This window comes from Anabrus simplex, chromosome 1, assembly GCF_040414725.1.
Source record: "Anabrus simplex isolate iqAnaSimp1 chromosome 1, ASM4041472v1, whole genome shotgun sequence".
Taxonomy (NCBI): Eukaryota; Metazoa; Arthropoda; class Insecta; order Orthoptera; family Tettigoniidae; genus Anabrus; species Anabrus simplex.
The window spans coordinates 462720057-462747888 of NC_090265.1; the positions used below are offsets into that span (position 1 = coordinate 462720057).

The following is a 27832-nucleotide window of genomic DNA, read 5'->3' on the forward strand; positions in this document are numbered from 1 at the left end:
GGGGGGTGAAGTTTTAAAATGAGTGCACCTATATCTCAAAACTTTAAAAGTTTACAAATGTAAAAATTGGTATTTAGAATCTTCTTTGAAAATAAGGAAACACGTATTTTTTTGTTTTCAGAAAATCCCAATAGGAGGGGTGAAAAAGGGTGAAAATGGGGGAAAACGTGTTGAATGCCTTTAATCAGGATACCGGTACTTATATCTCAGAAACTGAAGATATTACAGACCTGAAAATTGGTACTTTTGATCTCTTTTAAAAATAAAGAAACACGTATGTTTTTGTTTTTGGAAAATCTAATTAATGGGAGGGTGAAAAGGGGGTGAATTTTTAAAATTAGTGAATCTATATCTCCAAACTTTTAAAGTTTGCAGATGTAAAAATTGGTATTTAGAATCTTCATTAAAAATAAAGAAACACGTATTTTTTTGTTTTCGGAAAATCGCAATAGGAGGTGTGAAAAGGGGTAAAAAAAGGGGTTGAATGCCTTTAATGAGGCTACTTATATCTCAGAAACTGAAGATATTATAGACCTGAAAATTGGTGTTTGGGATCTCTTTTAAAAATAAAGAAACACGTATTTTTTTGTTTCTGGAAAACCCAATTAAGGGGGGTAAAAAGGGGTACTATTTTAAAATGAGTGTATCTATATCTCAAAACTTTTAAAGGTTATAGGTGTAAAAATAGGTATTTAGAATCTCCATTAAAGATAAAGGAACACGTATATTTTGTTTTCGGAAAATCCTAATAGGAAGGGTGGAAAAGGTTGAAAAAGGGGTCGAATGCATTTCATGAGTCTACTTATATTTCAGAACCTGAAGATATTACAGACCTGAAAATTGGTGTTTGGGATCTCCTTTAAAAATAAATAAACACGTATTTTTTGTTTGTGGAAAATACAATTAATGGGGGGGGTGAAAAGGGGGTGATTTTTTAAAATGAGTGTATCTATATCTCAAAACTTTTTAAGTTTATAGCTGTAAAAATTGGTATTTAGAATCTCCTTTAAAAATAAAGAAACATGTATTCTTTTGTTTTAGGAAAATCCCAATAGGAAGGGTGTAAAAGGGTGAATAATGGGTTGAATGCCTTTCATGAGGATACTTATATTTCAGAACCTGAAGATATTACAGACCTGAAAATTGGTATTTTGGATCTACTTTAAAAGTAAAGAAACAGGTATTTTTTCGTTTTTGGAAAATCCAAATATTGGGGGGTGAAAACGGGGGTGAATTTTTTAAAATGAGTGTGTCTACATCTTAAAACTTTAAAATTTACAGATGTAAAAATTGGTGGTTAGAATCTCCTCTAAAAACAAAGGAACACGTATTTTTTTTGTTTCCAGTAAGTCCTAATAGGAGGGGTGTAAAAGGGTGAAAAATGGGTTGAATGCCTTTAATGAGGATACACATATCTCAGAAACGAAAGATATTACAGAACTGATAATTCGCATATGTGATCTCCTTTAAAAATAAAGAAACACGTATTTTTTAGTTTTTGGAAAAGCCAATTAATGGCGGTTAAACAGGAGTGACAAATTGGGGTGAATTTTTTGAAAGACTATATCTACAGAATATCTTGGAATCGTAAAATGTTACAGACGTAAAAAGTGGGTGTAAATCTCCTGTAAATGTAAAGAAATATAGGTTATTTGTTTTTGGAAACTCTACTTAAGGGGAACCCAAAAGGGGTGAAATTTTAAAATGAGAATTTTTACGGATATCTAAAAAACTTAACATGTTACAGAAGTGAAAAATGGTATTTTTATCTCTATTAAACATAAAGAAAAGTGTATTTTTAGTTTTCGGAAATACCACTTGGGTGGAGGGCGGGGGGGTAAAAGTGACTGAAAATGGTGATGAATTCTTTTAATTAGGCTACTGATATCTCAAAAATGAAGATGTTACAGATGTGAAATTTGATATTTGCAATCTGCTTTAAAAGTAAAGAAACACGTATTCTCGGAAAATCCAATGAAGGGGGCGGGGGGGTGAAAGAATTGAAACATTAGTTGACTTAATTGTATGAGAATACATACATCTAATACTAAAGTTGTTACAGACGTGAAAATTCGTATTTGGATCTCCTTTAAAAACAAAGAAAAAGGCGTTTTGGTGGGGAAACTATCTTGGAGGGCGGGAGTGTAAAGGAGTTGAATTCCTTTCATGAGGACACACAAATCAAAAACTGAAGAAGTTAGAGTCGTGATAATTGGTATTTAGAAAATCCTTTACTATTAAAGAAAGAAGTATTTTTTTTGCGGGAAAATTCATATAGGGGGAGGAGAGATTATTGTGAAATGAAGTGAAAAAAAGTAAATTATTTTTATGTGGATACTTATATCTCAAAACTGAAGTTAATAGACGTGAACATTGGTGTTTGGAATCTCCCTTAAACATAAAGAAACAAGCATCCTTTTAATTCTTCTTCGGGGGGTGGGGGGCTGTAAATAAACTTAACGGCGGTGGGGTGTAGAAGGAGGTGAGACCAATTGATTTTACTGTTATTAATGTGCTTATAAGGATCCTCCGTTGCTCAGGCGGCAGCGCGCCGGCCTCTCACAGCTGGGTTCCGTGGTTCAAATCCCGGTCACTCCATGTGGCATTCGTGCTGGGCAAAACGGAGGCGGGACAGGTTTTTCTCCGGATACTCCAGTTTTCCCTGTCATCAGCCATTCCAGCAACACATAATAGTAATAATAATAATAATAATCCGGACCGTCGTCAAATTGCGGACCGCGATGGAAACGGCTCCTGGACGGGTAATGACTAAGAATGCAGTCCGGTCGCGGGTTCAGTGCCGCCAAGGCACCCAGTATGACAGCACGCCGGATCTCCTGAAGGATTATATCCGTATTAAAAATATCATAGGAAAAGATGGCAAAGATTTACGGACCCAACTGACCTGGAGGAATACCTGAGCCTAACTCGGGAAGTACGAAATCGATTGCTGGAAAGGAAGATTTAAAAATGGGAGGAAACGTGCCGTAAAATAATAGATCGGGAATTTTGGTGGATTCTCGCAGAGAACGAGTCAGATCGCGAATTTCGGCGGATTATATATCTAAAACAATAAGCATTCAATTATAAATTTCAGTATAATACCGTAGCGAAGCACGGGTATCTTGCTAGTAATCTATATACGAGTTAGAGGGACTTGCCGTACTCTTTGCCTTTGACAAATTCTGCCTTTATCTAGAGAATGTTAAATTTGAATTAGAGACTGACAATCAGGCTCTAAGCTAGGTATTAGCTAGGGCCTGCTTTACTGGGCGCATCGTCCGCTGGGCTATTAGAATTTCTGCGACACATTTGGGGATCTGAGAATGTGGTCACAGACGAGTTAAGGAGAGTGTTTTCCAGTGACCCTGATTCTTTTGACTTGAAGGAAGGTCCTCTGCCTTCTCTCTCCACACCTTCTGGTATAAGTGCCATTCTGACTGATGCTCCTATGCTATATCACAACATAGCAAAATACCAATGTGAAGATCTGGGGCTGGCTACCATTATGGAAACCCTTTCTTCTGGGGAACATGTTGTCTCTTATGTTTTGAGGAATGGGGTCCTATGTTGCCTCTCAAGGTACTACCAAAAGATGAAAATTGTAGTTCCAGCAGTTCTAGTTCCTATGATTTTTAAATATTACCATGAGACCCCCATTAGGGGGACACCTGGGCATCTTTAAAAACAGAAAGAAGATAAAGGAATTGTTTATCTGGACGAGTATGGACGGCAATATTAAAGAAATGGTTAAAGCATGTAAAACTTGTTTGATTAGCAAGCCCACATATGTCTACCAAAGTAGGGCTATTGTCATCACACCAAGCCTCTTGCCCTATGGAGCCATTGTATATCAGTTATGTGGGACCTTTCCCGCAATCCAAAGAAAACAGGAATAAATTCATTCTTGTGTGTGCGGATGATTTTACACGATTCTTATAGCTGTTTCCGACTAGGCTTGCCACTGCACAAACTACTATTTCTTGTCTCAATTCAATATTTGCATCTTTTGGACCATGTCAATATATTGTTTCCAATAACGATAAGGTGTTCACTTGCAATTTATTTTGTGACTTCTGTTTTGATCTCTCTATTTCACATGTCACTGCGTCAGCATATTACCCACAGCGATCTCTAGCTGAGCAGGTTAATCAAAATCTTCGATCAGCCCTTGTTGCCTTCCACCACAAAGATCATTCTCGTAAGGACATATCTCTACATTGGTTTAACTTGGCCATTCATGCGTCCCACAAGTTTTCTCTAATATCTCTTATATTTAAGTTTGTCCCAAACACTCCCTTGTCAAATCTGTGGTCGATCAATGAGTTCTTAACAGTTCAACAACAATAAAGGTGTTTCAATTTATTCCACCTATTCAATACTTATATTTTCACTTATAGTTGTTACATAATTAAATTTAAATTAAATTAAATTTAAATTAAATTTTTCAATACGGACCTAAAATGAGGTTTATGACATGCAATGAGTTCTTACCAGAGACAATAGATCCAGAGAATATCCAGAATCTATAGAGAAAAGCTAGAAATAATCTTAAGGCATCTCATAAGAGAGTAAAATTTGAGGTATGACTGTGGACGAAAACCCACCAATTTGAAAGTTAAAGATCTCCTCATGGTAAAAAAATTGTTCCTGTGGGCAAACTTGCCCCCAGATTTCATGGACCTTGTATCATTCTAAATTTTCTTACTCCTGTCACCCTTTTAGTGGGTAATCCAGAGAATGAAAGGATTTTCCGTGTTCACCTGTCTCAAGTAAAGCCTGTGTGAAGGCCTTCACTTTGTTAATTAAATGCCACCAAGTGATTACATTGCTGAATTTATTATATTTCTTTCCTTGGGATATTTATTAGTTTAAGTATTATGGGAAGTAAAGTGAAATTGGCCTTTTGGTCCTTTTGGTTATCACAAGTTATTAACGTAAACTAGAGTTTGTTCACATGTTTAAATTACAACCCAAGTTAACTTAATTTGGTGTTAAAATTATTTTTTTAGAAATCTTCCCTTCTATAAGGTATACATAATCTGCCATTAATGCCCTTGCCTCCAAACCTGAGTCAGAACCTCCATGTGCTCCTCCTCCAAATTCACCAACTTTATCTACATTATATCTAGCACCATATGAAAAACAGTTAATGTTACCACAAAATTGCATGTTACAGTGCCTAACTTTCATCCGAGGCAATGTCATATCAACCTGGGAAAGACGTCGGCACAGGGTAAGGTCTCGCCTCATTCCGACTAAGACTCCAGATAAACTGCCTCTTTTGGGACTGTCATCACTGGGAGATGCCGGGAGGCTGGACTCAACCTCCCACTCTATCCTAGGGTGGGATCGTGCTACTTGGTCTTTGGCTGTCATCACCTTGGCTTATGCCCTCAATATATTGGGAGGATGGTATCTCAGGGTACCAAAGGGGTCCAAGCGACCCCATTCAAGCATCGGCAGTGGCGGGTGCTTTTGCCGTCAACCCTGTGCACTACAGTCTGGACTTGGACTACTTCGGCAACGCTATCAAGACTATTCTATTTCAGTAATAAAAATTAAAAAAAAAACAAGAATGGACTCGCCATCAAAATACTCTGACTTATAAATGTTTCTCTCAAAATTATGTATCTCAAGATTTCAAGCTGTTTATCCCATTGTAAAACCCTAGGGGGTGCTGGTCTCTACCGGGGGTACACCTTCCCCAGCCAGTTAAACTGTGTGCCTTCGATAAGGCCATCTATGTAAACAAACTTGAACTGGTATACTAAAAGATACTTTGGTCTTCAACTGTTAGATGTCTCTATCATCAGTTTAATTGCTCCCTCTAGTGGGATGAACTCTAATTATTTCATAAAAGAATGTTTATTTTTACAGTTGGCAAACCTTAGGTTTTGAGGATTGTTTTGTTTCTGTATTGAAGTTGTCAACACTTGAGCTGATTCCTTCTTCAGTTGTAATCAACCTGTCAGAAACTTGTGAATATTTTCTTTAGCCAATTAAAATTTGGGGTGTATACAGAAATCCAGGCTATCAGTAAAGAGTTCTGGAAGTTTCCACTTAAAAATACTATAAAAGCAGGGTGCTTCAGGGCTGTATTGTCTGAATTGCTCCAGTGTGAGGAGGGTGAATTGACATGAACCAGGAGGCAGGGGCGCAGCCTGCATGAGGAAGGCCCAGTGACTCAGGGTAATTATTAGAATTTTCTTAGATATGTGATAGCTCTTGCGAATAGAGTGAGGGGAAAGATTCATCTTTTATGTTATGTAAATTTTTAAATTTGGTGGTTTAAATGTAGAATTTTTGGCAAGTCTGATGAATCTGTTCTATTCTCTACTGGGAAATATGTAATGTAAGGTAACAAAGAGTGATTACCCTCTGTCGGTTTCCATTCAACTTGGCATGGGGAGACTATTTTTTTTTTAAAACCTAAATTTCTTAAAACCTTTTCGCATTAATGTTTCTCATTTAGTCACCCCAGTGTAGAATAGGATTAGCCTCTGTAATATTGGGCCATAAGCCCACTTACGGTTTTAACTATTTCTCTAAGGAAGGCAAGTGTTTCACCTCCTAGCCTTTTGTATATGGCCTGTCATGTTCAACCTTTTCTTTTTATGCCAAGGCCACTTAGTATGGGCAATTATGCCCCTGTACATTTATTGGCATGTGTAGAGTTTTTCTGGTGTTTCTACCCCTTGCGAACAGTGAACCCTATAACTGTTGAGCAATAGATTAGCCCACATGGCGGTAACAGTGTGTAAATACTTCAATTGAGGACAACCGATAGGTTGTCATGTACAAAAGATAATTGATGCCTCTGTGAGGCTGATCTATACTACAGTTGGAGTGCAGACTCCTATGAAGTGTATTTTACTGGAGCTTTCCTTGCTCTTAGAGAATTTTGTACCTGGCAAGAGCAATTCAGTTCTTTTCCGTGTAAATTAACATTTGTCATTCTCTCAAGTTTTTGTACCTGATATTTGGACTTCTAAGTCCACTGTATTGTTAGTGCTGACAAGCTCATTAATATTGTTGTTATTCATTCAGATTTTCTATTTCTCCTATTTTAAACTCAGAAAAGAATAGGAAAGAAATAAAATTTCAAAATTTGTTGTGTTAAGTTCTGCTCTAGTTAATTCCTTGTCCAGCCATTCAAACCAGAGACTTCCTAATTCTCTGTGAGCCACGGACACCCTGGAACAATTATTATTATTATTATTATTATTATTATTATTATTATTATTATTATTAATTGCTATTTGCTTTACGTCACACTGACACAGATACGAGGTCTTGTGGTGATGATGGAAAGGGAAGTCCCAAGAATAGGAAGGAAGCGGCCGTGGCCTTAATTAAGGTACAGCCCCAGCCTGGTGTGAAAATGGGAAATCACAGAAAACCATCTTCAGGGCTGCTGTCAGTGGGATTCAAACCCACTATATCCCAGATTCGACCTCACAGCTGCGCACCCCTAACCGCACGGCCAACTCACCCGGTATTATTATTATTATTATTATTATTATTATTATTATTATTATTATTATTATTATTATTATTATTATTATTATTATTATTATTATTATTATTATTATTATTATTCCCATTCATGGAGCACGTTGGAAGTTGTTCATTGGCTTGGTGATTTTCGCCTTCTATTCTCCGTACAGTATTGATGAAACTATCGGTGTATCTATCCATCAATTTATCTATCCATCTGTTTGTTTGTTTGTTTGTTTGTTTGTTTGTTTGTTTGTTTGTTTGTTTGTTTGTTTGTTTGTTTGTTTGTTTCATCTGCACAGAAATGGTATTTATAAGTTTTTATATATGCTGGTAGGTCATTTAAATACAGTGAAAATAGAAGTGGCACTAGAACACTGCCCTGTACTATGCCTAGTTCAGTTTGTTGCCAGAATGATACTTTTATACCGACTAGCATGCACTGCTGACCCTAATTAAATATAAGTGCAGCCATGTCAGTATACTTGAAGAAAATATTTTTGCTTGTAGATTAGCTAATAATCTAATAATATATCCCTGTCCACACAGTCAAATGCTTTACTTAGGTCTAAAAGTACAAGGATAGTCATTTGTTGTCCATTTCTATTTGAATGTCATTTGTAACCATGGGCACCCATAGGATAGTTTGTAGGGGTGGGAGGGGCTAGACCTGGGGGGTATGTATTATTTTCAATATTTTGGAAGATGAATGGCGACTTGTATTCCACGGTAGAATACCACACATGGCATCCCCTACCACTTCTACGTAATATCAATTTTTAAATTATTTTCTTGAAAGAAAATCACCTGACTATATTACATTTTTCCCTTTCCTTAAGAGCTAGTGGGGGGGGGGGCGGGGGGGCACGTCCCCACTTTTCCCCCTGGGCATGGTTGCCCATGTTTGTAATTTTTTAGTAGTGCTGTGGTGATGCTGTGGTTAGGTCTAAATCCTGATTGGTATTTGTGTGGTAATTTGTGTTTGTTGAGGTAATTTGTTACCTGGTTGTAAATGACCTTTTTCTAATATTTCACTAAGAGAAGGAAATATGCAAATTGGAATTTTTTTTTTTTTTTTTTTTTTTTTAGATTATAGATTTTTCTTATTGGTCATATTATGGCACTTTTCCATATATTGGGAAAGATTCCTGTTGTGAGTGAAATATTTATTGTATGTGTAATTGTTGGGAGAACAGTTTCAAAGAGTCTTTTCATTAATGTCAAATTTATTCTGTCACATCCTCTAGCTTCTGACTTTATTTCATGGATTGCATTTCTGGTGTCATTACATTGAGAAAATACAATTTATCTCATTTCTTTTCATCTTCCTAAAGGAACATACATTTAAAAATATTTTTGGTATTGATGACTAAGAAAACAAAGAAACCAACTAAATAACAAATTAAAATACATCTTTGGTGTACATCTGCTCCATAGGACCTTCAACTCTTTCAGATAGTATTGTATGAATCTTTGATATGGTATTATTGTTTGTATACTGGCAAGTCACAATGCACAATTTAGCTTTAGATTGGTGAGCCTACTTCTGTGCCTAGATTTACAAAACTTCATCCATGGGAACAGCTATTTGCAGAAATATGTAGGTATGATTATGCTTAACATATTTGCATTATGTTAGTGCAATCTAGGAAGTCTCTTTTGTGGTTTATCAGTATAAAACTCAATGTGCTTATACTTATTTCACTATCATACTGTATGCATGACTTTATGAACTTCCCTTCCATTCCTCACTCAGCTGCTACCATCCCTACTGAGCTCGATAGCTGCAGTCGCATAAGTGCGGCCACTATCCAGTAATCGGGAGATCGTGGGTTCAAATCCCACTGTCGGCAGCCCTGAAGATGGTTTTTCATGGTTTCCCATTTTCACACTAGGCAAATGCTGGGGCTGTACCTTTGTTAAAGCCACGGACACTTCCTTCCCACTCCTAGCCCCTTCCTATCCCATCGTCACCATAAGACCTATCTGTGTCGGTGTGACGTAAAGCAAATTGTAACAACTACCATCCCTTTCAAGCACTAAGTAGACTGGATTTGAAGGCATTTCACTCTGGGTTGATGATGCCTAGTCTATATGATTGACTGATCTGGCTTTGTAAAAACATTTAACATGTATTAGCTGCGTTGATACTTATAAACGGCTGAAAGCAACGGGAAACTACAGCGGTAATTAACTTCCGAGGACATACAGCTCTCTCTCTGTATGAATGATGTATTGGAGATGGCTTCCTCCTGGATAAAATATTCTGGACGTAAAGTAGTCTCCCATTTGGATCTCCAGATGGGGACTATGCGAGTGGGAGCAATCATTAGCAAGATAGATACTGACGTTCTGCGAGTCTGAGTAAGAAATGTTAGAACTTTGAATCATTGTGGTAGGTTAGAGAATTTTAAAAGGAAGATGGATATATTAAAGTTAGATGTAATTGGTATAAGTGATGTACGTCGTTGGCAGGAAGAGCAGGATATTTGGTCAGGCAACTACAGAATTATCAACACAAAATCAAACAGGGGAATTGCTGGAGTTAGTTTAATAAAAAATAAGAAAGTATGGCAGCAGGTAAGCTACTATGACCAGCATAGTGAAAGGATTATTGTTGTCAAGATAGACACCAAGCCAATGCCCACAACAATAGTGCAGGTCAATACGCATACTAGTTCAGCAGATGATAAAGAAATTGAAAGAATATATGAAGAGATAGAAGATTTAATACAATAGTAAAAGATGATGAGATTCTAATTGTGATGGAAGACTGGAGTGCAGTGGTAGGGTCAAGGAAGAGAAGGTAATGAAGTAGAAGAATTTGGATTGGAACAAAGGAATGAAAGAGGAAGTCAGCTGGTTGAATTCTGCACCGATCATAATTTAGTCCTTGTTAACATTTTGTTCAAACAACACAAATGAAAGCTGTATACATGGCTGAGACCTGGAGACACTGGAAGGTAACAAATAGACTTCATTGCGATTAGGCAGAGATTCAGAAACCAGGTGTTAGATTGCAAGACTTTTCCAGGAGCAGATGTGGACTCTGACCACAACTTGTTAGTCATAAAATGCCATATGAAGTTGAAGAAATTGAAGAAAGGAAGGAATGCAAGGAGATGGGATCTAGAAAAATTGAAAGAAAAGAGTGTGAGGGATTGCTTCAAGGAGCATGTTGCACACGGACTAAATGAAAAGGCAGAAGGAGTAAGAATGGACAGTTGTGAAGAATGAGATCAGTAGGGCTGCTGAACAAACATTAGGAAGAAAAGAAAGATCAACTAGGAATTAGTGGATAACTCAGGAGGTACTAGGCCTGAATAATGAACAACGAAGGTACAAGTTTGCAAAAAGTAAAAAAAGAAAAAAGAAAAAAAAAACTGAGGGGCAGGGGAGAGGGCAGAGAAGAATTAAAGAATGAAGTATGATACTTGTTGCTTAAAGGGGCCTAACATCTACGTCATCAGCCCAGTCCAAGGATGTTGAAGTTTGTATGGTCGTAGGAAAGGTAGAAAGCTACATACAGGAAAATCAAGGAAACCTTTGGAGACAGGAGAACTAAGTGCATGAATATTAAGAGATCAAATGGAAAACCACTTCTAGAGTAGAGTGCTGGCGACCTGAGTCCAACTTGGTAGGCTCGATCTTGGCTCAGTCTGGTGGTATTTGAAGGTGCTCAAAATATGTCCGCTTCATGTCAGTAGATTCACTGCCACATAAAAGAACTGCAGGACAAAATTCCGACACCTCGGCGTCTCCAAAAACGAAAATAGTAGTTAGTGGGACATAAAAATGATAACAATAACAAGTCAGAAACATGGCAAGAACGTATCCAACAGTTGTATCAAGGTAGAAAAGTTGATGATATGGTTCTGGAACATGAAGTGGCTGCTGATGCCAATAAAGTGGGAGACCCAATTTTGAGGTCAGAATTCGACAGAGCTTTGAGAGACCTAAATAGGAACAAGGCACCTGGAATCTGAGGGAGCAGATTTTTATGTGGTTAAAAAAAACATTGGTTATGTGCGAAAACTTAAAAATATTTGATAAAAATTTTAAAATATTCTGCTTTAAATATCACATAACCACTCACGTTCAAGAGGTCAATAAGCTTCATTAAACAATCTAGCTATAGTGACATGGTTTGCAGAAGGCATTTTTTTAGATGCTAGCAAATAAGAATGTTCACAAGTAGTTTTTTTATACTTCAACACACCAACTACAACATTTCCTACTTTTCTGCCACTTAAATCAGTGGTTTGGTCAATGCTCACCCACTGTTTCTTGCTATTACGTACTGCCCGAATTCTTTGAAAAGTTTCTTCGTAACATTTTGGAAGATAGTTTTTCCTTAATGTGAATTCATCTGGAGACTCAAATTAATGTATTTTGTGAGGAAATTTCTCATTGCTGGATTATTTTCTTTGCCAAGAGGAATGTCAGCACAAACAAATGCTCTTCATAAATCTTAATAATACTGGGAGTATTTGGATGGGCGTACATTTGAAGTAGCTGGTGCATCTGTTAGTAATTATCGCGAACGCACACATGAAGCAGCCACAATGTGCTTATTTCCAGACAAATGCTGGGTTACTTGAGATTGTTGATCTGCACTTACTGTTTTACCACATGGTTGCCAAACAATACTCATCCATCAGTTGTGAAAAATGTTTTTAAATTCCTCTGGGTATTGTTGAAGACGCGATCTTGTACTCGACTTCACTTTCAGCATTGTTCTCCAGGTTTTGCACGCATGCATCTCTCCACTGGCAACTCGGAACATAGCACTTACATGTAATAAATATCATTTTGATCCGTATTGATGATATTTGATTAGAATAATAACAGTAAGTTATTTATTAAATTGACCACTTAATCAATACAATAAGTCATTGTCTTGGATGATTTACATTGATCTATTAACTATAAATGGTACATGTTTCACCTAGTATGAAGGCATCATCAGCCATAGTCTTAACCTCAGAATAAAAATAAGCACTTGAAATAACATATAATAAGATGAAATTGATTTAAAAAGTCTTGAAGAGACTTAAACTAAAATTAACATTCAAAATAATAATGTTGGTTTAAATTTTTTTTTTTACAATGTGAAGAATTACAAAGGTGAAAGTATTAAAATTATTCACATAAAAGTTGTTATTACAAGTAAAATGGACAAAGCAACAGACTGTGATGAACAAGTAGTAAGATTGCTAAAAATTAAGTTGACTGGCGGTTACAATTAGATTCTGACGAGAATGACGCTTAGTCATATTTATTCAAAAAGTAATATTGTAAAAAAAAAAAAAAAAGAAATGCAACATTTCTGTAATGCTACTCTTTTGTCGGAAATCACCCAGAACAAATCGAGCTGCTTTTCTTTGGATTTTTTCCAGATCTTGAATCAAGTAATGCTGGTGAGGGAACCATACTCTAATTGGAGTCTTAGCAGAGATTTATGTGCCCTCTCCTTTACATCCTTACTACAACCCCTAAATACCCTCATAACCATGTGCAGAGATCTGTACCCTTTTTTTACAATCCCATTTATGTGATTACCCCAATGAAGATGTTTTCTTATATTAACTCTTAGGTATTTACAATGATCTCCATAAGAAATTTTTCACCCCATCAACACAGTAATTAAAACTGAGAGGATTTTTCTTATTTGTGAAACTCACAACCTAACTTTTAACCACGTTTATCACCATACCATTGCCTACCTCACAACATTATTGAGGTTATTTTGAGTTGTTCACAATCTTGTAACTTATTTATTACTCTATACAGAATAACATTATCTGCAAAAATCTTTATCTCTGATTCCACTTTTTTACTCAAATCATTTGTAATAAGAGAACATAAAGGTCCAATAATACTGCCTTGAAGAATTCCCCACTTAATTATTACAGGGTCAGATAAAATTTTGTCTACTCTAATTCTCTGAGCTTATTTTCTAGAAACATAGCCAATCAATCAGTCACTCTTTTGTCTAGTCCAATTGCACTCATTTTTGCCAGTAGTCTCCTGTGATCTACCCTATCAAATGCCTTGGATAGGTCAATCGGGATACAATGCATTTGACCTCCTGATCCAGGATATCTGCTATATCTTGTTGGAATCCTACAAATTGAGCTTCAGTGGAATAACCTTATTAAACCTGAACTTCTCCTATCGAACTAGTTATTAATTTTTCAAACATGTCTTAATATTATAAGAAAGAATGCTTTCCCAAAGCTTAGATGCAACAAATGTCAAACTGACTGGCTTGTAATTTTCTGCTTTATGTCTATCACCCTTTCCTTTATACACAAAGGCTACTATAGCAAATCTATCCAGCTCCATGGCTAAATGGTAAGCTTTCTGGCTTTTGGTCACAGGGATCCTGGGTTTTGATTCCTGGCAGAGTCGGGAATTTTAACCAAAATTGGTTGATTCCGCTGGCACGGGGCTGGATGTATGTGTCATCTTCATCATCATTTCATCCTCATCATGATGCATAGGTCGCCTTCGGGCATCAATTCAAAAGACCTGCATCTGGCAAGCTGAACTTGTCCTTGGACGCTCCCGGCACTAAAAGACATATGCCGATTCATTTTTTTTAAATAACAACTCTCCATTCATTTAATATAGTTCCTTCATGCAAACAATAATAAAGTAAATACTTCAGATATGGTACTATATCCCAACACATTGTCTTTAGTATATCCCCAGAAATCTTATCAATTCCTGCTACTTTTCTAGTTTTCAACTTTTGTATCTTATTGTAAATGTCATTCTTATGGTAGGTAAATTTGAATACTTTATTAGTATTAGTCACCTCCTCTATCTGGACTTTATCCTTGTAAACAACAAACTTTACATACTGCTGACTGAATACGTCTGCCTTTTGAAGATCCTCACATACACACTTATCTTGGAATGTCCTCCTTTGAACCTGTTTCTGCCTTAAAGTAGCTATACATACCTTTCCATTCTTCACTAAAATTTGTATAACTGCCAGTTATGCTTACCATCATGTTGTCTTTAGCTGTCTTTTTTGCTAGATTCAATTTTCTATCAAGTTCCTTCAGTTTTTCCTTATTTCCACAGCCATTTCTAACTCTATTTCTTTCCAACCTGCAGCTCCTTCTTAGTTTCTTTACTCCTCTGTTATAATATAGTGGGCCTTTACCATTCTTTACCACTTTTAAAGGTACAAACCTGTTTTCACATTCCCCAACAATTGTTTTAAACCCATCCTCGAGTCTGTTTACATTTTTATTTACTGTTTTCCACCGATCATAGTTACTTTTCAAACCACCCTCATGCCTGTTTAATCAGACATATGGTACTGCCTAGTAGTCTTACTTTTAGGACCTTTCCTTCTATTGAATTTATTTTTTACTATGAAAAAACATCTTTGTGATCACTAATGCCATCTAATACTTTGGTTTCTCTATACAGCTCATCTGGTTTTACCAGCACCACATCCAGAATATTCTTCCCTCTAGTTTGTTCCATCACTTTCTAAATCAGCTGTCCTTCCCGTATTAACTTATGTGCTATTTGTTGATCATTCTTCCCTGTCATTCACATTACCTTCCCAATTGATATTTGGCAAATTGAGATCACTCGCTACAATCACGTTCCTTTCTATATTGTTTCCCACATGGCTGATTATCTTATCAATTAATTCTGAATCAGTGTCAGTGCTATCCTTTCCAAGTCTGTACACTCCAAAGACATCAAGTTGCCTATTATCTTTAGAGATGAGCCTTACCCCTGGAATTTCATGTTTGTCATTTTTAACTTTTTCATAGCTTACAAATTCTTCTTTCACCAGAATGAATACTCCTCCTTCTATCATTGCTATCCTATCTCTACGGCACACATTCCAGTTCTGTGAGAAAATTTCTGCATCCATTATATCATTTCTCATCCATGATTCAACTCCTAATACAATATCTGGTGAGTATATATCTATATATTACTTAATTCTATTCCTTTCTTTACAATACTTCTACAGTTCAACACTAACATTTTTATGTGATCCGCACTTGACTTCCAGATCCCTGTAATCTTATCACCGCTCCCTAGACCACCCCGCTTCCCTGAATGTACTTCCATATAACCCTTCCAAATAAATTTCCTACCTTATACGTACCACTCTCAAATGGCAGCGCGTCGGCCTCTCACCGCTGGATACCGTAGTTCAAATCCCGGTCACTCCATGTGAGATTTGTGCTGGACAAAGCAGAGACGGGACAGGTTTTTCTCCGGGTACTCTGGTTTTCCCTGTCATCTTTCATTCCAGCAACACTCTCCATTATCATTTCATAGCATCTATCAGTCATTAATATATCACTTTGGGAGTGGCGACCCCATCATACTAATAGCCTATATTTGATTCATTCATTACATCCCTGACCCAGTCAAAGTCTGGAAAACAAGTTGTAGGTTTTCATTTCATACGTACCACTGCGGTTTAAGTGAAGGCCATCTGAGCACAGATCCTTATCTCCTATCTACCCATTAGGATCTAGAAATCTCACTCCCAATTTACCACATAGTCTCATTTAAATCCCCAATCACCTTCCAGTCAGTATCTCTCCACTGAGAACAATCTCCACTTCCTTAAACTTCACCCATGCTGCATTTACCAGATCCCACACATCCCCAGCTATGTTGGTACTTATACCTGCTTGCCTTACGGTGTTGGTACCAACGTGATACACTACCACCTTCTTCTTTCCCTCCTCCTTCTTTTCTACATTCCTCAACATCTGCCTTAAGCTAATTCCTAAATAATACTCAGAGTTCAGAGCCCTTGGGGCCCCTTTTAGTCTTCTCTTTTGACAGGCAAGGGTTACTGTGGATGTTATTCTACCACCCCCACCCACAGGGGGTTCCCTTCCCCCATTGTAACTTGTAATAATTCTTAATACCCCTTCCTAAAGGAACATCCAAAATAAATTACCCCTGTCTTGGAAAACGCAAAAAAATCAATAAACTTGAACAAGAGGTAGTGCCAACTTCACAAGAAAACCGGAGAGAATTCTAGGCGCATAACCTTAATGATGGTTTTGATATGCGTTCTGAAAATTTCTTACAGAACTATGAGGTTATGAAGTTAATTGTAGGCTACCTGTGAGGTTTTGTACAGACGTTTTAGGCAATGTAGAACGCAAAATCGTGCGAATTTCCTAATGAAGGAAATTATGATGATAAATGAACATCCATTTTTTCTTCATAATTGATTAAGTTACTATTAGAATTTGCATTTGGCAGACTTGTCTCCTTAAAACTGGTCATAATGGTTTCCAAGAGAGGGGAATGCGAAAAACAAAATTAAGGCAGACTTTTTTATGTTTAGCCGGAATAAAAACGAATATGGAACGTGTCAAAAAGAAAGTTCATTTGGATTTTGCAAATCAGATAATAACGGAAAAACTGACGAACGTACATATTTTCGTACAGACCCACTCTCACGAAATCATTGTACAGTTTTGTCTCATTCTTGTAAGAACCCTCGTCCCACCGTGCGAGCAAAAGTATTTTATGGAAATGGTACCGTATTGAGAGTATGTCTCGTTCGAATACTGGGGATTAATTAATCCTCTTATATAATTATGGAACGGTACCGTACCTAGGCCTACATTTTAGAATAACTATACCCGGAGTGACTTTCGAACGACCATCATACTTCTCATAGAGAAGATTTTCCATCGTTCCAACGTGCATAAACTTACCGTACTTATTTTGTAGCTGCGTACAATGCTCTAGATATCTGCACAGGGAAGGGCAGGGGCGTTGGTACTTTTTATATAGAGCGTTTGCTCGACATGCGCGTAGGTAAGTTATATTATTTTACTATCATTAATATGTAATTGTTAGTCTTATCGTCGTGAACCGCGCACTGCTGCAAGAAATGGCATGGCTCTCTCGTAGCGCTGTGAAGAGGAGGCGGACCTCCTGTTGATTGAATCGGATAATACGATTACAGCGCTCCTCCGGAGACCTCCGGTAGTCCTCCGATTGAATTCACTGGCGGAAAATTCAAATGCTTAGATGTGGGCAATGTTGCAACGGTGATCTTAGGAAGAATTACAATTTAGATTTTAGTACTAATTCCACAGATGCATGTGTTCCCCAACGTTTGTCATTCAAATGATGTAGTCGTTTCAAGCTCGCCGCATTATTTGTTACGTTATGAATAACAGATTTTGATCTGCTGACGTTCAGTTTGCAATAGGTGCAGGTGGATAGAATACTGTAGATTGAATATTGGCATATATTATACTGTTGCAAATGCGTTAACAATATTATTAATACTGGTAGTAAAATAGTTTACGTGGTAATTATATTCCATTGCATGTAAACATGTATTATATACGATGTTCTTACATTAATTATACTCGTAGCTCATTTATTACGGAATAGTACATCCGGCTCCATGGCTAAATGGTCAGCGTGCCGGCCTATGGTCACAGGGGTCCCGGGTTCGATTCCCGGCAGGTTCGGGAATTTTGACCTTAATTGGCTAATTTCGCTGGCGCTGGAGCTGGGTGTATGTGTCGTCTTCATCATCATTTCATCCACATCACAACGCGCAGATCGCCTAAAGACGTCAAATCAAAGGACCTGCATCTAGTGAGCCGAACTTGTCCTCAGACACTCTCGGCACTAAAAGTCATACGCCATTTCAGTTTTTACTGAATACGAACTGATTGAAACTGGTTATATGCTGTACCGGGCTGAGTAGTTCAGACGGTAAAGCGCTGGCCTTCTGAGCTCAAGCTTGCGGTTTCAATTCCGACTTTGCTCGGCGGTACCTGAAGGTGGTCAGGTGTACCGGCAGTAGCGGCGATTGGGAATTAGAAGTAGGGGGGAAAATGTAAAGACAACAAAGTACCCCAGTTTGTGGGATATAGCGGGGGGGGGGGGTATATACGTTATACATTAAAACTGAAAAAAAGCTACTAAATGGAATTTCGACAGAGAGGTAAAGATTCTCAGCCTACCAACTTACCTGTGTTGATAATATTTATTTGAGATTTTGATTCAGTACTATACAATAAAACTTTCACGAGAGGAACAATATTACACATGTATTACAATTAAATAGACGTACGGCGTGATTATAAAATTAAAATCATTTAGTATTTGACTACAAACTAAAAAAAAAACCTAACTGACACTAAATAGACTGCCAGACTAACGAATGCACGCGTACCCTTCCTCACAGCACATACAAAGTCTCCACTACAGTACTCGCTGTGGCGCTATACAAATCGGTTAACCGCATGAACGACTTTGTTGCGTATTTCCGCTAATAATTTCGTTATTAATTAAAGCAAATAATTAGCTGATAAGACAACAGGGCTTGTACAAATTGCTTGTTTTAATAATTCCTATAATACCTTGTTTCATCCAGCTAAAATGGAATACAAATGCAAAGTTTTCTCCACAAAGTAGGGGGGCGACTGTCCCCTCTCGCCCCCCCCCTAATCGCCGCTACTGTACCGGCACATGAAAGAACTCCTGTGGGACAAAATGTCGGCACCTTAACGTCACAGAAAACCACAGAAGTGGTTATGGGAGTACAATAATAATAATAATAATAATAATAATAATAATAATAATAATAATAATAATAATAATAATAATAATAATAATAATCCTTCCATCAATTTACCCTCCCGGGTTGGGTGTTCCCTCGGACCTATACCGCCTCAAGGACAGTGTCCTGGAGCATGAGACTTTGGGTTTTGTTTTATGTCGCACCGACAGAGATAAGTCTTATGGCGACGATGGGATAGGGAAGGTTTGGGAGTGGGAACGAAGCAGCCGTGGCCTTCAGTTAGGTACCATCCCGGCATTTTCCTGGAGGGGAAGTGGGAAACCACGGAAAACCATCTTCAAGGCTGCCGACAGTGGGATTCGATCCCACTATCTTCCGGATGAAAATGGGTTCGAACCCCACTGTCGGCAGCTCTGAAGATGGTTTTACGTCGTTTTCCATTTTCACGCCTAGAAATTACTCTCCTTAGCCGTTCCTATCACATCGTCGTCATAAGACGGCATGACGTAAAGCAAATTTTTACAAAAGTAATCGACAAATGAAACACGAACGATAAATGAGAATGTATATATTTCCTATATTCTCCTTCGTCATACATATAAAGCAGTATTTACTATGTCGCTAGCACATCCGTTGCGCACCACGGATGGAACGGCAAGCGAAGCACACATTCAGTACTGTTGCTCCGTCCTCCGCTCGCCCTCCGCTCGCGTGCCGAAGCACCGATTGGTTTCCCAGCAACAGTTTACTACCGGAGAATACCGGAGGGAGCGCTCACTCGCACTACCGATTGCAATCATAGGAGCAACTGCTCCGTTCCCAGCTCTATTCGCAACAGTAGCTCCGAGTGTAAGGACTTAGTGGGCTGTAATTTCAAACTTACGTCCATGAATGTAGGCGCCCTATAAAAATCGTTACCTACATAAAGAAAAATTGATCTATATCACCGATATTCCATACAATACCCCTTAACAAAGAACGTATAGTCATTCAGAATAATTAATGCATCCTCTCATTTGTTATCAAGAAAATGCAATTATATCGACATATAATACATACCCCATATACCTGTAGGTATAAACCCTGTAGATACAACAAACAATATATCTTAATAGGTTCAGTTGTTCCTCAGAAAAGTACAGGCCCTACCTGTGCAGAACTTACACAGTGGTTCGTTCATTATTATGGAAATATTCCCATTATATTGGCGCTAGAATACAGTAATTTCAAGTTAAATTTGAATTCTTTTTAATGTCTGGACATATGTAAAACACGTGAAAGACGTGGCAGAAGGAAGGGATGATTATTTACGAGCGGAGGGAGGAGTTCAAGTGGTTCAAATCTGTAAATGCAGCTGTGTAAAACATGGCACAAACAACTCCTAACCATTGGTCTTGCGGTGTAGGTGGCAACGCGTCCGCCTGTCATCCGGCGACCCCGGGTTCGATTCCCGGCCAGGTCAGTTTTTTTAATTGTAAATTATTAATATCCCTGGCCTGGGGACTTGGTGTTTGTGTCATCCTTAACGTTCCTTTCCTCGCATTCAACACTTTACCCTACCGCCATTTACATAATACACGCAGGTTTCCTCATATATGGTGCAAATAGGGGCAAAGGATCTTCATAGGTCGACGCCCCGAACAAATAGCATTAAAAAAAGTTAAAGAAGGAGTGTAGTTTCGCGCAAAAACAGCGACGTCATGAATTCCTGTGAAAATGCTCGTTCATTCCTCCCGTATGAAGTTCACACTACGCGCTTGTCATTCAATGTTTTTTTTTTTCTTTGCTAGTTGTTTTACGTCGCACCGACACAGATAGGTCTTATGCGACGATGGGATAGGAAAGGTCTAGGAAGTGGAAGGAAGCGGCCGTGGCTTTAATTAAGGTACAGTCGCAGCATTTGCCTGGAGTGAAAATGGGAAACCACGGAGAACCATCGTCAGGGCTGCCGACAGTGGGGCTCGAACCCATCATCTCCCGAATACCATCTTCAGGGTTGCCGGCAGTGGGGTTCGAATCCACTATCTCCCGGATGCAATCTCACAGCTGCGGGCCCCTAACCACACGGCCAACTCGCTTGGTCGTACCGACTGTAACAGCCTGCCTGTATATTGGTGGGAAGTAGCTGGGGTGTAAGATAACTTTCTTCTTTAGCATGCCATTCCTCTGGTTCATACATTTTCTGATATATCTGGTACGTAACACACTGGTTCATCATTGTATTCGAGCTATAAAATCCCTACTCTGAGCCACTGATTGGAATGAGTAGTGTGCATATTTAACGAAATAATGACAGAGGAGTGGTCACGGCAGTCTGCGACCTGGTTATTCCAGTTCTGGAACTTTGGACTCTTAGATCAGCACCGTAGTACTGTTCGTTGAAAGTGAGAAAGTGTGCGGTTTTTCATTTGATCGAGTATTTTATATGATAACATTGCTTTCAATCGCTACATTCCTACTGACGTTTTTGTAATGACCTATGTTGAATTCAGTTAGGAAAACCACCAAGTCAGTCTTTCTGAGAATCCCGTAGCGAAGCACGGGTACATCAGCTAGTAATAATAATAATAATAATAATAATAATAATAATAATAATAATAATAATAATAATAATAATAATAATAATAATAATAATAATAATATTGGCTTTACGTCCCACTAACTACTTATAAGGTTTTCGGGGACGCCGTGATGCCAGAATTTGGTTACGCAGGAGTTCTTTTACGTGTAATTAAATCTACCAACACGAGGCAGACGAATTTGAGCATCTTCAAATATCACCGGACTGAGCCAGAATCGAACCTGCGAAGTTGGGGTCAGAAAGCCAATGCCTCAAACGTCCGAGCCACTCAGCCCGGCATGCAATGATAATAGTATTAATTATTTCATAACGAAGTAATTTACAGTCACGGACAAGGCCTAAATTATAGCATGTTTATATTTAAGAAAATACATAATTATGTTTGTACGTAAGAATGCTATATGTAATATCGATAAATAGTTAAGGTATTAACTGAGGGGCCTAGTTTCGCACAATAGTAGCGACAAGTTTTAAATTCCTGAGAAAATGCTCTTCCATTTCTCCCGTACCAAGTTCACACTACGCGCTTGTCATTCAATCGGAGGTTCTGTTACATAATTATTATGTCTGTACGTAAGAATGCTAGGCCTATTTGTAATATCGCCAAATAACTGAAGTATTAACGGAGGGGCGTAGTTTTTCACATTAATAACGACAAGTTATAAATTCCTGTACAAATACTCGTTCATTTCTCCCGTGCCAAGTTCAAACTACGCGCTTGCAATTCAATCGGAGGTTCTCCGGAGGCAAACGATTGAAAGCGCCCGGAGCCTCCGCTCCGTAAACAACCGCTCCGTTAACAGCGCTACTCTCTCGTATTTTTCTTTAACACAGTAATTGCCCTCACCAATGGAGCCACGTGTCTTTAGTGGCGCCGACTTCGGGGGTGGGGTGGTATGCAGAGTGCCATTTTGCCCCCTCCCCAAAAAATTCTCCTCCTAGATGTTAAGTCTCCTTAAAACGAGGAGTTTGATAGTCTTCGAAGGCTGCTAAGGCGTTACATCTGGAGAAGGTAGTACCGGTAGATCGTTTTACATCAAGAAATGAGATTTGAAAGCGGACATTCCTTCAGAGAACTACATTTCCCAATGGAGAATGTTCAAGCGGTACATATCGTGGTAGACCTTTTCACATTTCGTAGGTATCATGAAATGCATAATATAGGCTACAGTACTGTAATAGGATATTTATTAAGAAAATGTATTTATGAGGCATGTTCTAACTTTTTTACTTGTGATTATTTTTGATAGCTTTGTACATAAAACATTCTTTCAAAATATTTAGGCTACGGTACTGTATTTATGAATCAAGTTTTCTATTTAGGTCTACTTGTGAATATTATTGAAAACTCTATAAGACTAGTTCAAAAATGTATTTGAGAAACAAGCTCTATTATTGTTCTGCTTTTTGTGTTTTTTAGGGGGTGAATACTGTTATTATATAGGAATGTTTGCATTCATAGTTGTTTCTCATTTCATATGCCCCCTCAATAATTACCCGAAGTCGGCGCACCTGCGTGTCTTGACCAGTGGAGAGTTTTATTCTCTTTTTAGATACCATGGGGTACTACTTAAATGGCTTTCTAAAATTGTACAATTTGTTCAGTCTCCGACATCGCCCAGTGTTAAACTGAGTACTGGTATGGTAGGTACACATACCTACCTACGGTAATCCCGCACAAGTTCTGACGTTAAATTCAGTGTAGGCCTAATCGCCATTGCTCGTAGGTACGGTATGCTTCCAAGAGAGGTGAATAAAATATACAATTTCAACCATTTAAGGTACCAGTACCTGCTCCATGCCAATCCTCGATATCGAACTGCCTAAGAATTGTAAATGGCTACGGACGGCAGCTAATACAAGTTAGAACTACATATACCCTCAACTCACCCGCTTTATACTGATCCTGGGTCCCTATAGCAAACCCGAGCCTCAAGATTAATGCAAATCCTTCGGTTCCTATCCTCCTATTGCCCCTCCCCCAACACCACCTCCTAATAAAACACCCAGTCTACAGTGAATTAAAACATCACCATTTAACGCCAGCATATTGAACGGTCGTATCATCCCTTTGTTTGTCCAGTACTTACAATGTTCCATCCTGTTTTACAATGTCCGCAAGGTATCTTCTCTGCGTCACCGCAGTAACTTCCCGTGGTTTTACTTCTGTAGACATTTCGTCAGGACTGAAACAACAATCAGGCGTGGACTGTATTTACGTACGGTACCCACCGTATCTGTGAAATCTGGAAGATCATCGCACGGTAACGATAATACGTTTCAATACCTACCTGGGTTCTGTATTTTTAAGGAAACTTCCTGACAATCAATTGACCTATCTACATTTAGGCCTATTTACTGTTTGATGTTGTCCTATTTTGCGGCGCTGTATTGCACTTCCATTGTTACAAATATCAACAAGTAGTTCAACGTGCACCTGCTATTTGTCCCACACTTGTACACTAGATGGCAGGCCATTGAGAGGGCGGTTACAAGGTCTGTCTAGAGAGATCAAGAATGGTCAAGACACAAATGTTACTTCTTAAGCCGCCACGTTGAGTCTTAAAGTGAGCGTAATCAAAGATAAGTGTATTCGAATTTAGAGGATGAAGGTACCAAACATACAAATAAAAACAAACGAACAACTATTATTAATGCAGAATTTAACTGGGCATCTATTGTTCATGACTTTGGGCGATTACAGTGACTCTATATGTACAGTTTGGCCAAGTCCGGTCCAGCCTCCATGTTTCAGCTAAGTAGGTACCTACTCAATCAGCTGAATGATGAAGGATAGTGATATGATTATTGTTTCAATAAAGAAGAGTTCAATGTTTTACAATATTATTTATTTTGCTTGTTCTGTATATATATATATCTGCATTTGTTATATTCAAAGTCTGACTACCTCACATAAGACTTCAACATTTAGAGTTATATATTCTATACAGCAAGTCACAATCATTTAAGGCGTCAGAAATTCTGTGTTGGTACGTAGATCTATAATATTTTTATAATATAATACTGTACATGTAGCATAAAGGAATATACTCATTGTCTTAAATAATGAATGTCATGGCTGTAAAGTTAGCCTACATTTAAACGAAAACGTTTAACATCATCAAATTCTTGGTTATATGGTTTCACTTATCAGAGTATACAGCTCAGTATCATCAAACTACAACTATACAGAGAAATATACTTTTTATGCATGACTTATAGGTACCTATGTCATCTTAACATACGCAGTAACTAGGAAAAAAGTATAATCAGTTAGGCCTGTATTTACCGATGAGTAGACAATATATTGACTAACTCTATATTTCCGTTAACATAAGTAATATACTGTACTATCCTGCTCATGGTACTAATATAACTAATAACGAAAACCTGCTACTTTTTAATGGTGAAAACAAGCAACTGTCGTGGTCCCGGGGTAGTTTCGTATAGTGCTCTGTTATTGACGGCTACTGTTTGATCCCTGTAATGTGCAATTAGATACTGGCATCACTATACCGTTGCCTACGACTATACAGAACAATTTGAGAAAAGTTGCTGGTGAAAACAGTTAGTTGCCCTCAGTGGTGGCGATTGGGAATCAAAAGTAGAGGGGGGGATTTTTTTTGCAGACAACAAAGTACCGAACCCAGGTTTGTGGTATAGCAGCGGAGATATATACATCAAAACTATATATATAAAAAAACCACCGTGATTATACAATAAAAATCATTTAGTATTTAAATATACACTAAGAAACTAAAATAAACTAACAGACGCTAAAAAGACTGCCAGATTGACGGATGCGCGCGGCAAGCGGGTGAATCGTACTTCAGTGTATGGTATAGTTATAAATATAAAAAATATCCCCTTGCTACCCTTCTTCACAGAAGATGCAAAGTGTCGACTACTTGCTGTGGCGCTATACAAATACTATAAGGTTGACCACAACGAACGACATTTTATGCGTATTTCCGCTAATCATTTTGTTAACAATTAAAGAAAATTTAGGAAGTAATTAGCTGATAAGACAATAGGGCTTGTACAAATTGCTTGTTTTAATAATTCCTATAATACCTTGTTTCAGCCAGCTAAAATGGAATACAAACGTAAGGTTTTCTCCACAAAGTGAGGGGGCGACTGCCCCCCCCCCCACTTGCCGCTACTGGTTGTCCTGGTCCCGGGGTGCTTGTAGTAAGGACTCGGTTACCGACCACCCGCGGTTCGATCCCCGTGATGTGAGACTAATTCTGTGCCTTGGTTCGGTCAGGACTGATAGATATTCGCTGTATTTTAAACATTCTGTGAACTGTTATATTTACACAACACACGTTATCTCAGTATTTTCATTGTGCCGAGCATACTGGGACACGCTTCGATAAGTCGTATCTAATATCATGTCATATTTTTGGTTGAAAATCAAATTTTGGACAAATTTAAGATAGTGGGCATATTTCTGCTTGACGCAATAAAGTCATATTTCCTGTCATATTCTAATGATTTTCATATTGAGTGAATTTTTGTGGCAAGCTATTCATCGAGGGAATCTTGCTGTAATAGTTAGGGAGTTTATCTGTGGACTAAATATAACTCTGTATGCGGGAATGGGCAGGTAGCAGGTAACTGGAATTATGAACAAGATTTATTCTTCAAATTTCCTAATGAGGAGCACAAAGTGATGGACAATATTAAGGAAAAAGGCATCCTGGGTTGCATACGTAGGGAATGAACTGGTATTTCTGTGTCCTAGAAAATAGAGGAATGTCTGGCTTGTTCTTTTGAGACCACTTCTTCAGTGTCGTTTCAATATGCCTAAACCGAAGTGTTCAGAGAGTGTGAAATTAAGGCAGTTGGAGAGCAGAATTTTAGTTGTGATGGTGTTATTTTACACTGACTGACAGAGCAAATGCAACACCAAGAAGGAGTGGTCAGAACTTTATGCCAATTGCAGGGTAGACTGACGTCACTGAGGTATGCTCATGATGTGAAATGCGCCGCTGTGCTGTGCACGTAGCGAACGATAAATTGGACACGGCGTTGGCGAATGGCCCACTTCGTTCCGTGATTTCTCAGCCGACAGTCATTGTAGAACGTGTTGTCGTATGCCACAGGACACGTGTATAGCTAAGAATGCCAGGCCGCCGTCAACGGAGGCATTTCCAGCAGACAGACGACTTTACGAGAGGTATGGTGATCGGGCTGAGAAGGGCAGGTTGGTCGCTTCGTCAAATCGCAGCCGATACCCATAGGGATGTGTCCACGGTGCAGCGCCTGTGGCGAAGATGGTTGGCGCAGGGACATGTGGCATGTGCGAGGGGTCCAGGCGCAGCCCGAGTGACGTCAGCACGCGAGGATCGGCGCATCCGCCGCCAAGCGGTGGCAGCCCCGCACGCCACGTCAACACGTCAACCGCCATTCTTCAGCATGTGCAAGACACCCTGGCTGTTCCAATATCGACCAGAACAATTTCCCGTCGATTGGTTGAAGGAGGCCTGCACTCCCGGCCCCGGCGTCCGCTCAGAAGACTACCATTGACTCCACAGCATAGACGTGCACGCCTGGCATGGTGCCGGGCTAGAGCGACTTGGATGAGGGAATGGCGGAACGTCGTGTTCTCCGATGAGTCACGCTTCTGTTCTGTCAATGATAGTCACCGCAGACGAGTGTGGCGTCGGCGTGGAGAAAGGTCAAATCCGGCAGTAACTGTGGAGCGCCCTACCGCTAGACAACGCGGCATCATGGTTTGGGGCGCTATTGCGTATGATTCCACGTCACCTCTAGTGCGTATTCAAGGCACGTTAAATGCCCACCGCTACGTGCAGCATGTGCTGCGGCCGGTGGAACTCCCGTACCTTCAGGGGCTGCCCAATGCTCTGTTCCAGCAGTATAATGCCCGCCCACACACTGCTCGCATCTCCCAACAGGCTCTACGAGGTGTACAGATGCTTCTGTGGCCAGCGTACTCTCCGGATCTCTCACCAATCGAACACGTGTGGGATCTCATTGGACGCCGTTTGCAAACTCTGCCCCAGCCTCGTACGGACGACCAATTGTGGCAAATGGTTGACAGAGAATGGAGAACCATCGCTCAGGACATCATCCGCACTCTTATTGACTCTGTACCTCGACATGTTTCTGCGTGCATCGCCGCTCGCGGTGGCCCTACATCCTACTGAATCGATGCCGCG

The 27832-nt window shown here is 39.0% G+C and overlaps 1 protein-coding gene across 3 annotated transcripts in view; it reads right to left on the reverse strand.

Annotated features, from left to right (window-relative positions):
• Window positions 1–27832, reverse strand: part of LOC136856955 (ciliary microtubule inner protein 1) — a 625996-nt gene that overhangs the window by 51637 nt on the left and 546527 nt on the right. The window contains exon 1 of one of the 3 annotated variants that reach the window (XM_067135247.2): window positions 23738–23833. The exons of the other annotated variants lie outside the window; for them this stretch is intronic. Within the exon in view, the coding sequence (XP_066991348.2) occupies window positions 23738–23823 (86 nt within the window). The 5' untranslated portion in view covers window positions 23824–23833. Of the gene's footprint in view, window positions 1–23737; window positions 23834–27832 lie in introns of those variants that run through there. 3 annotated transcript variants of the gene reach the window in all.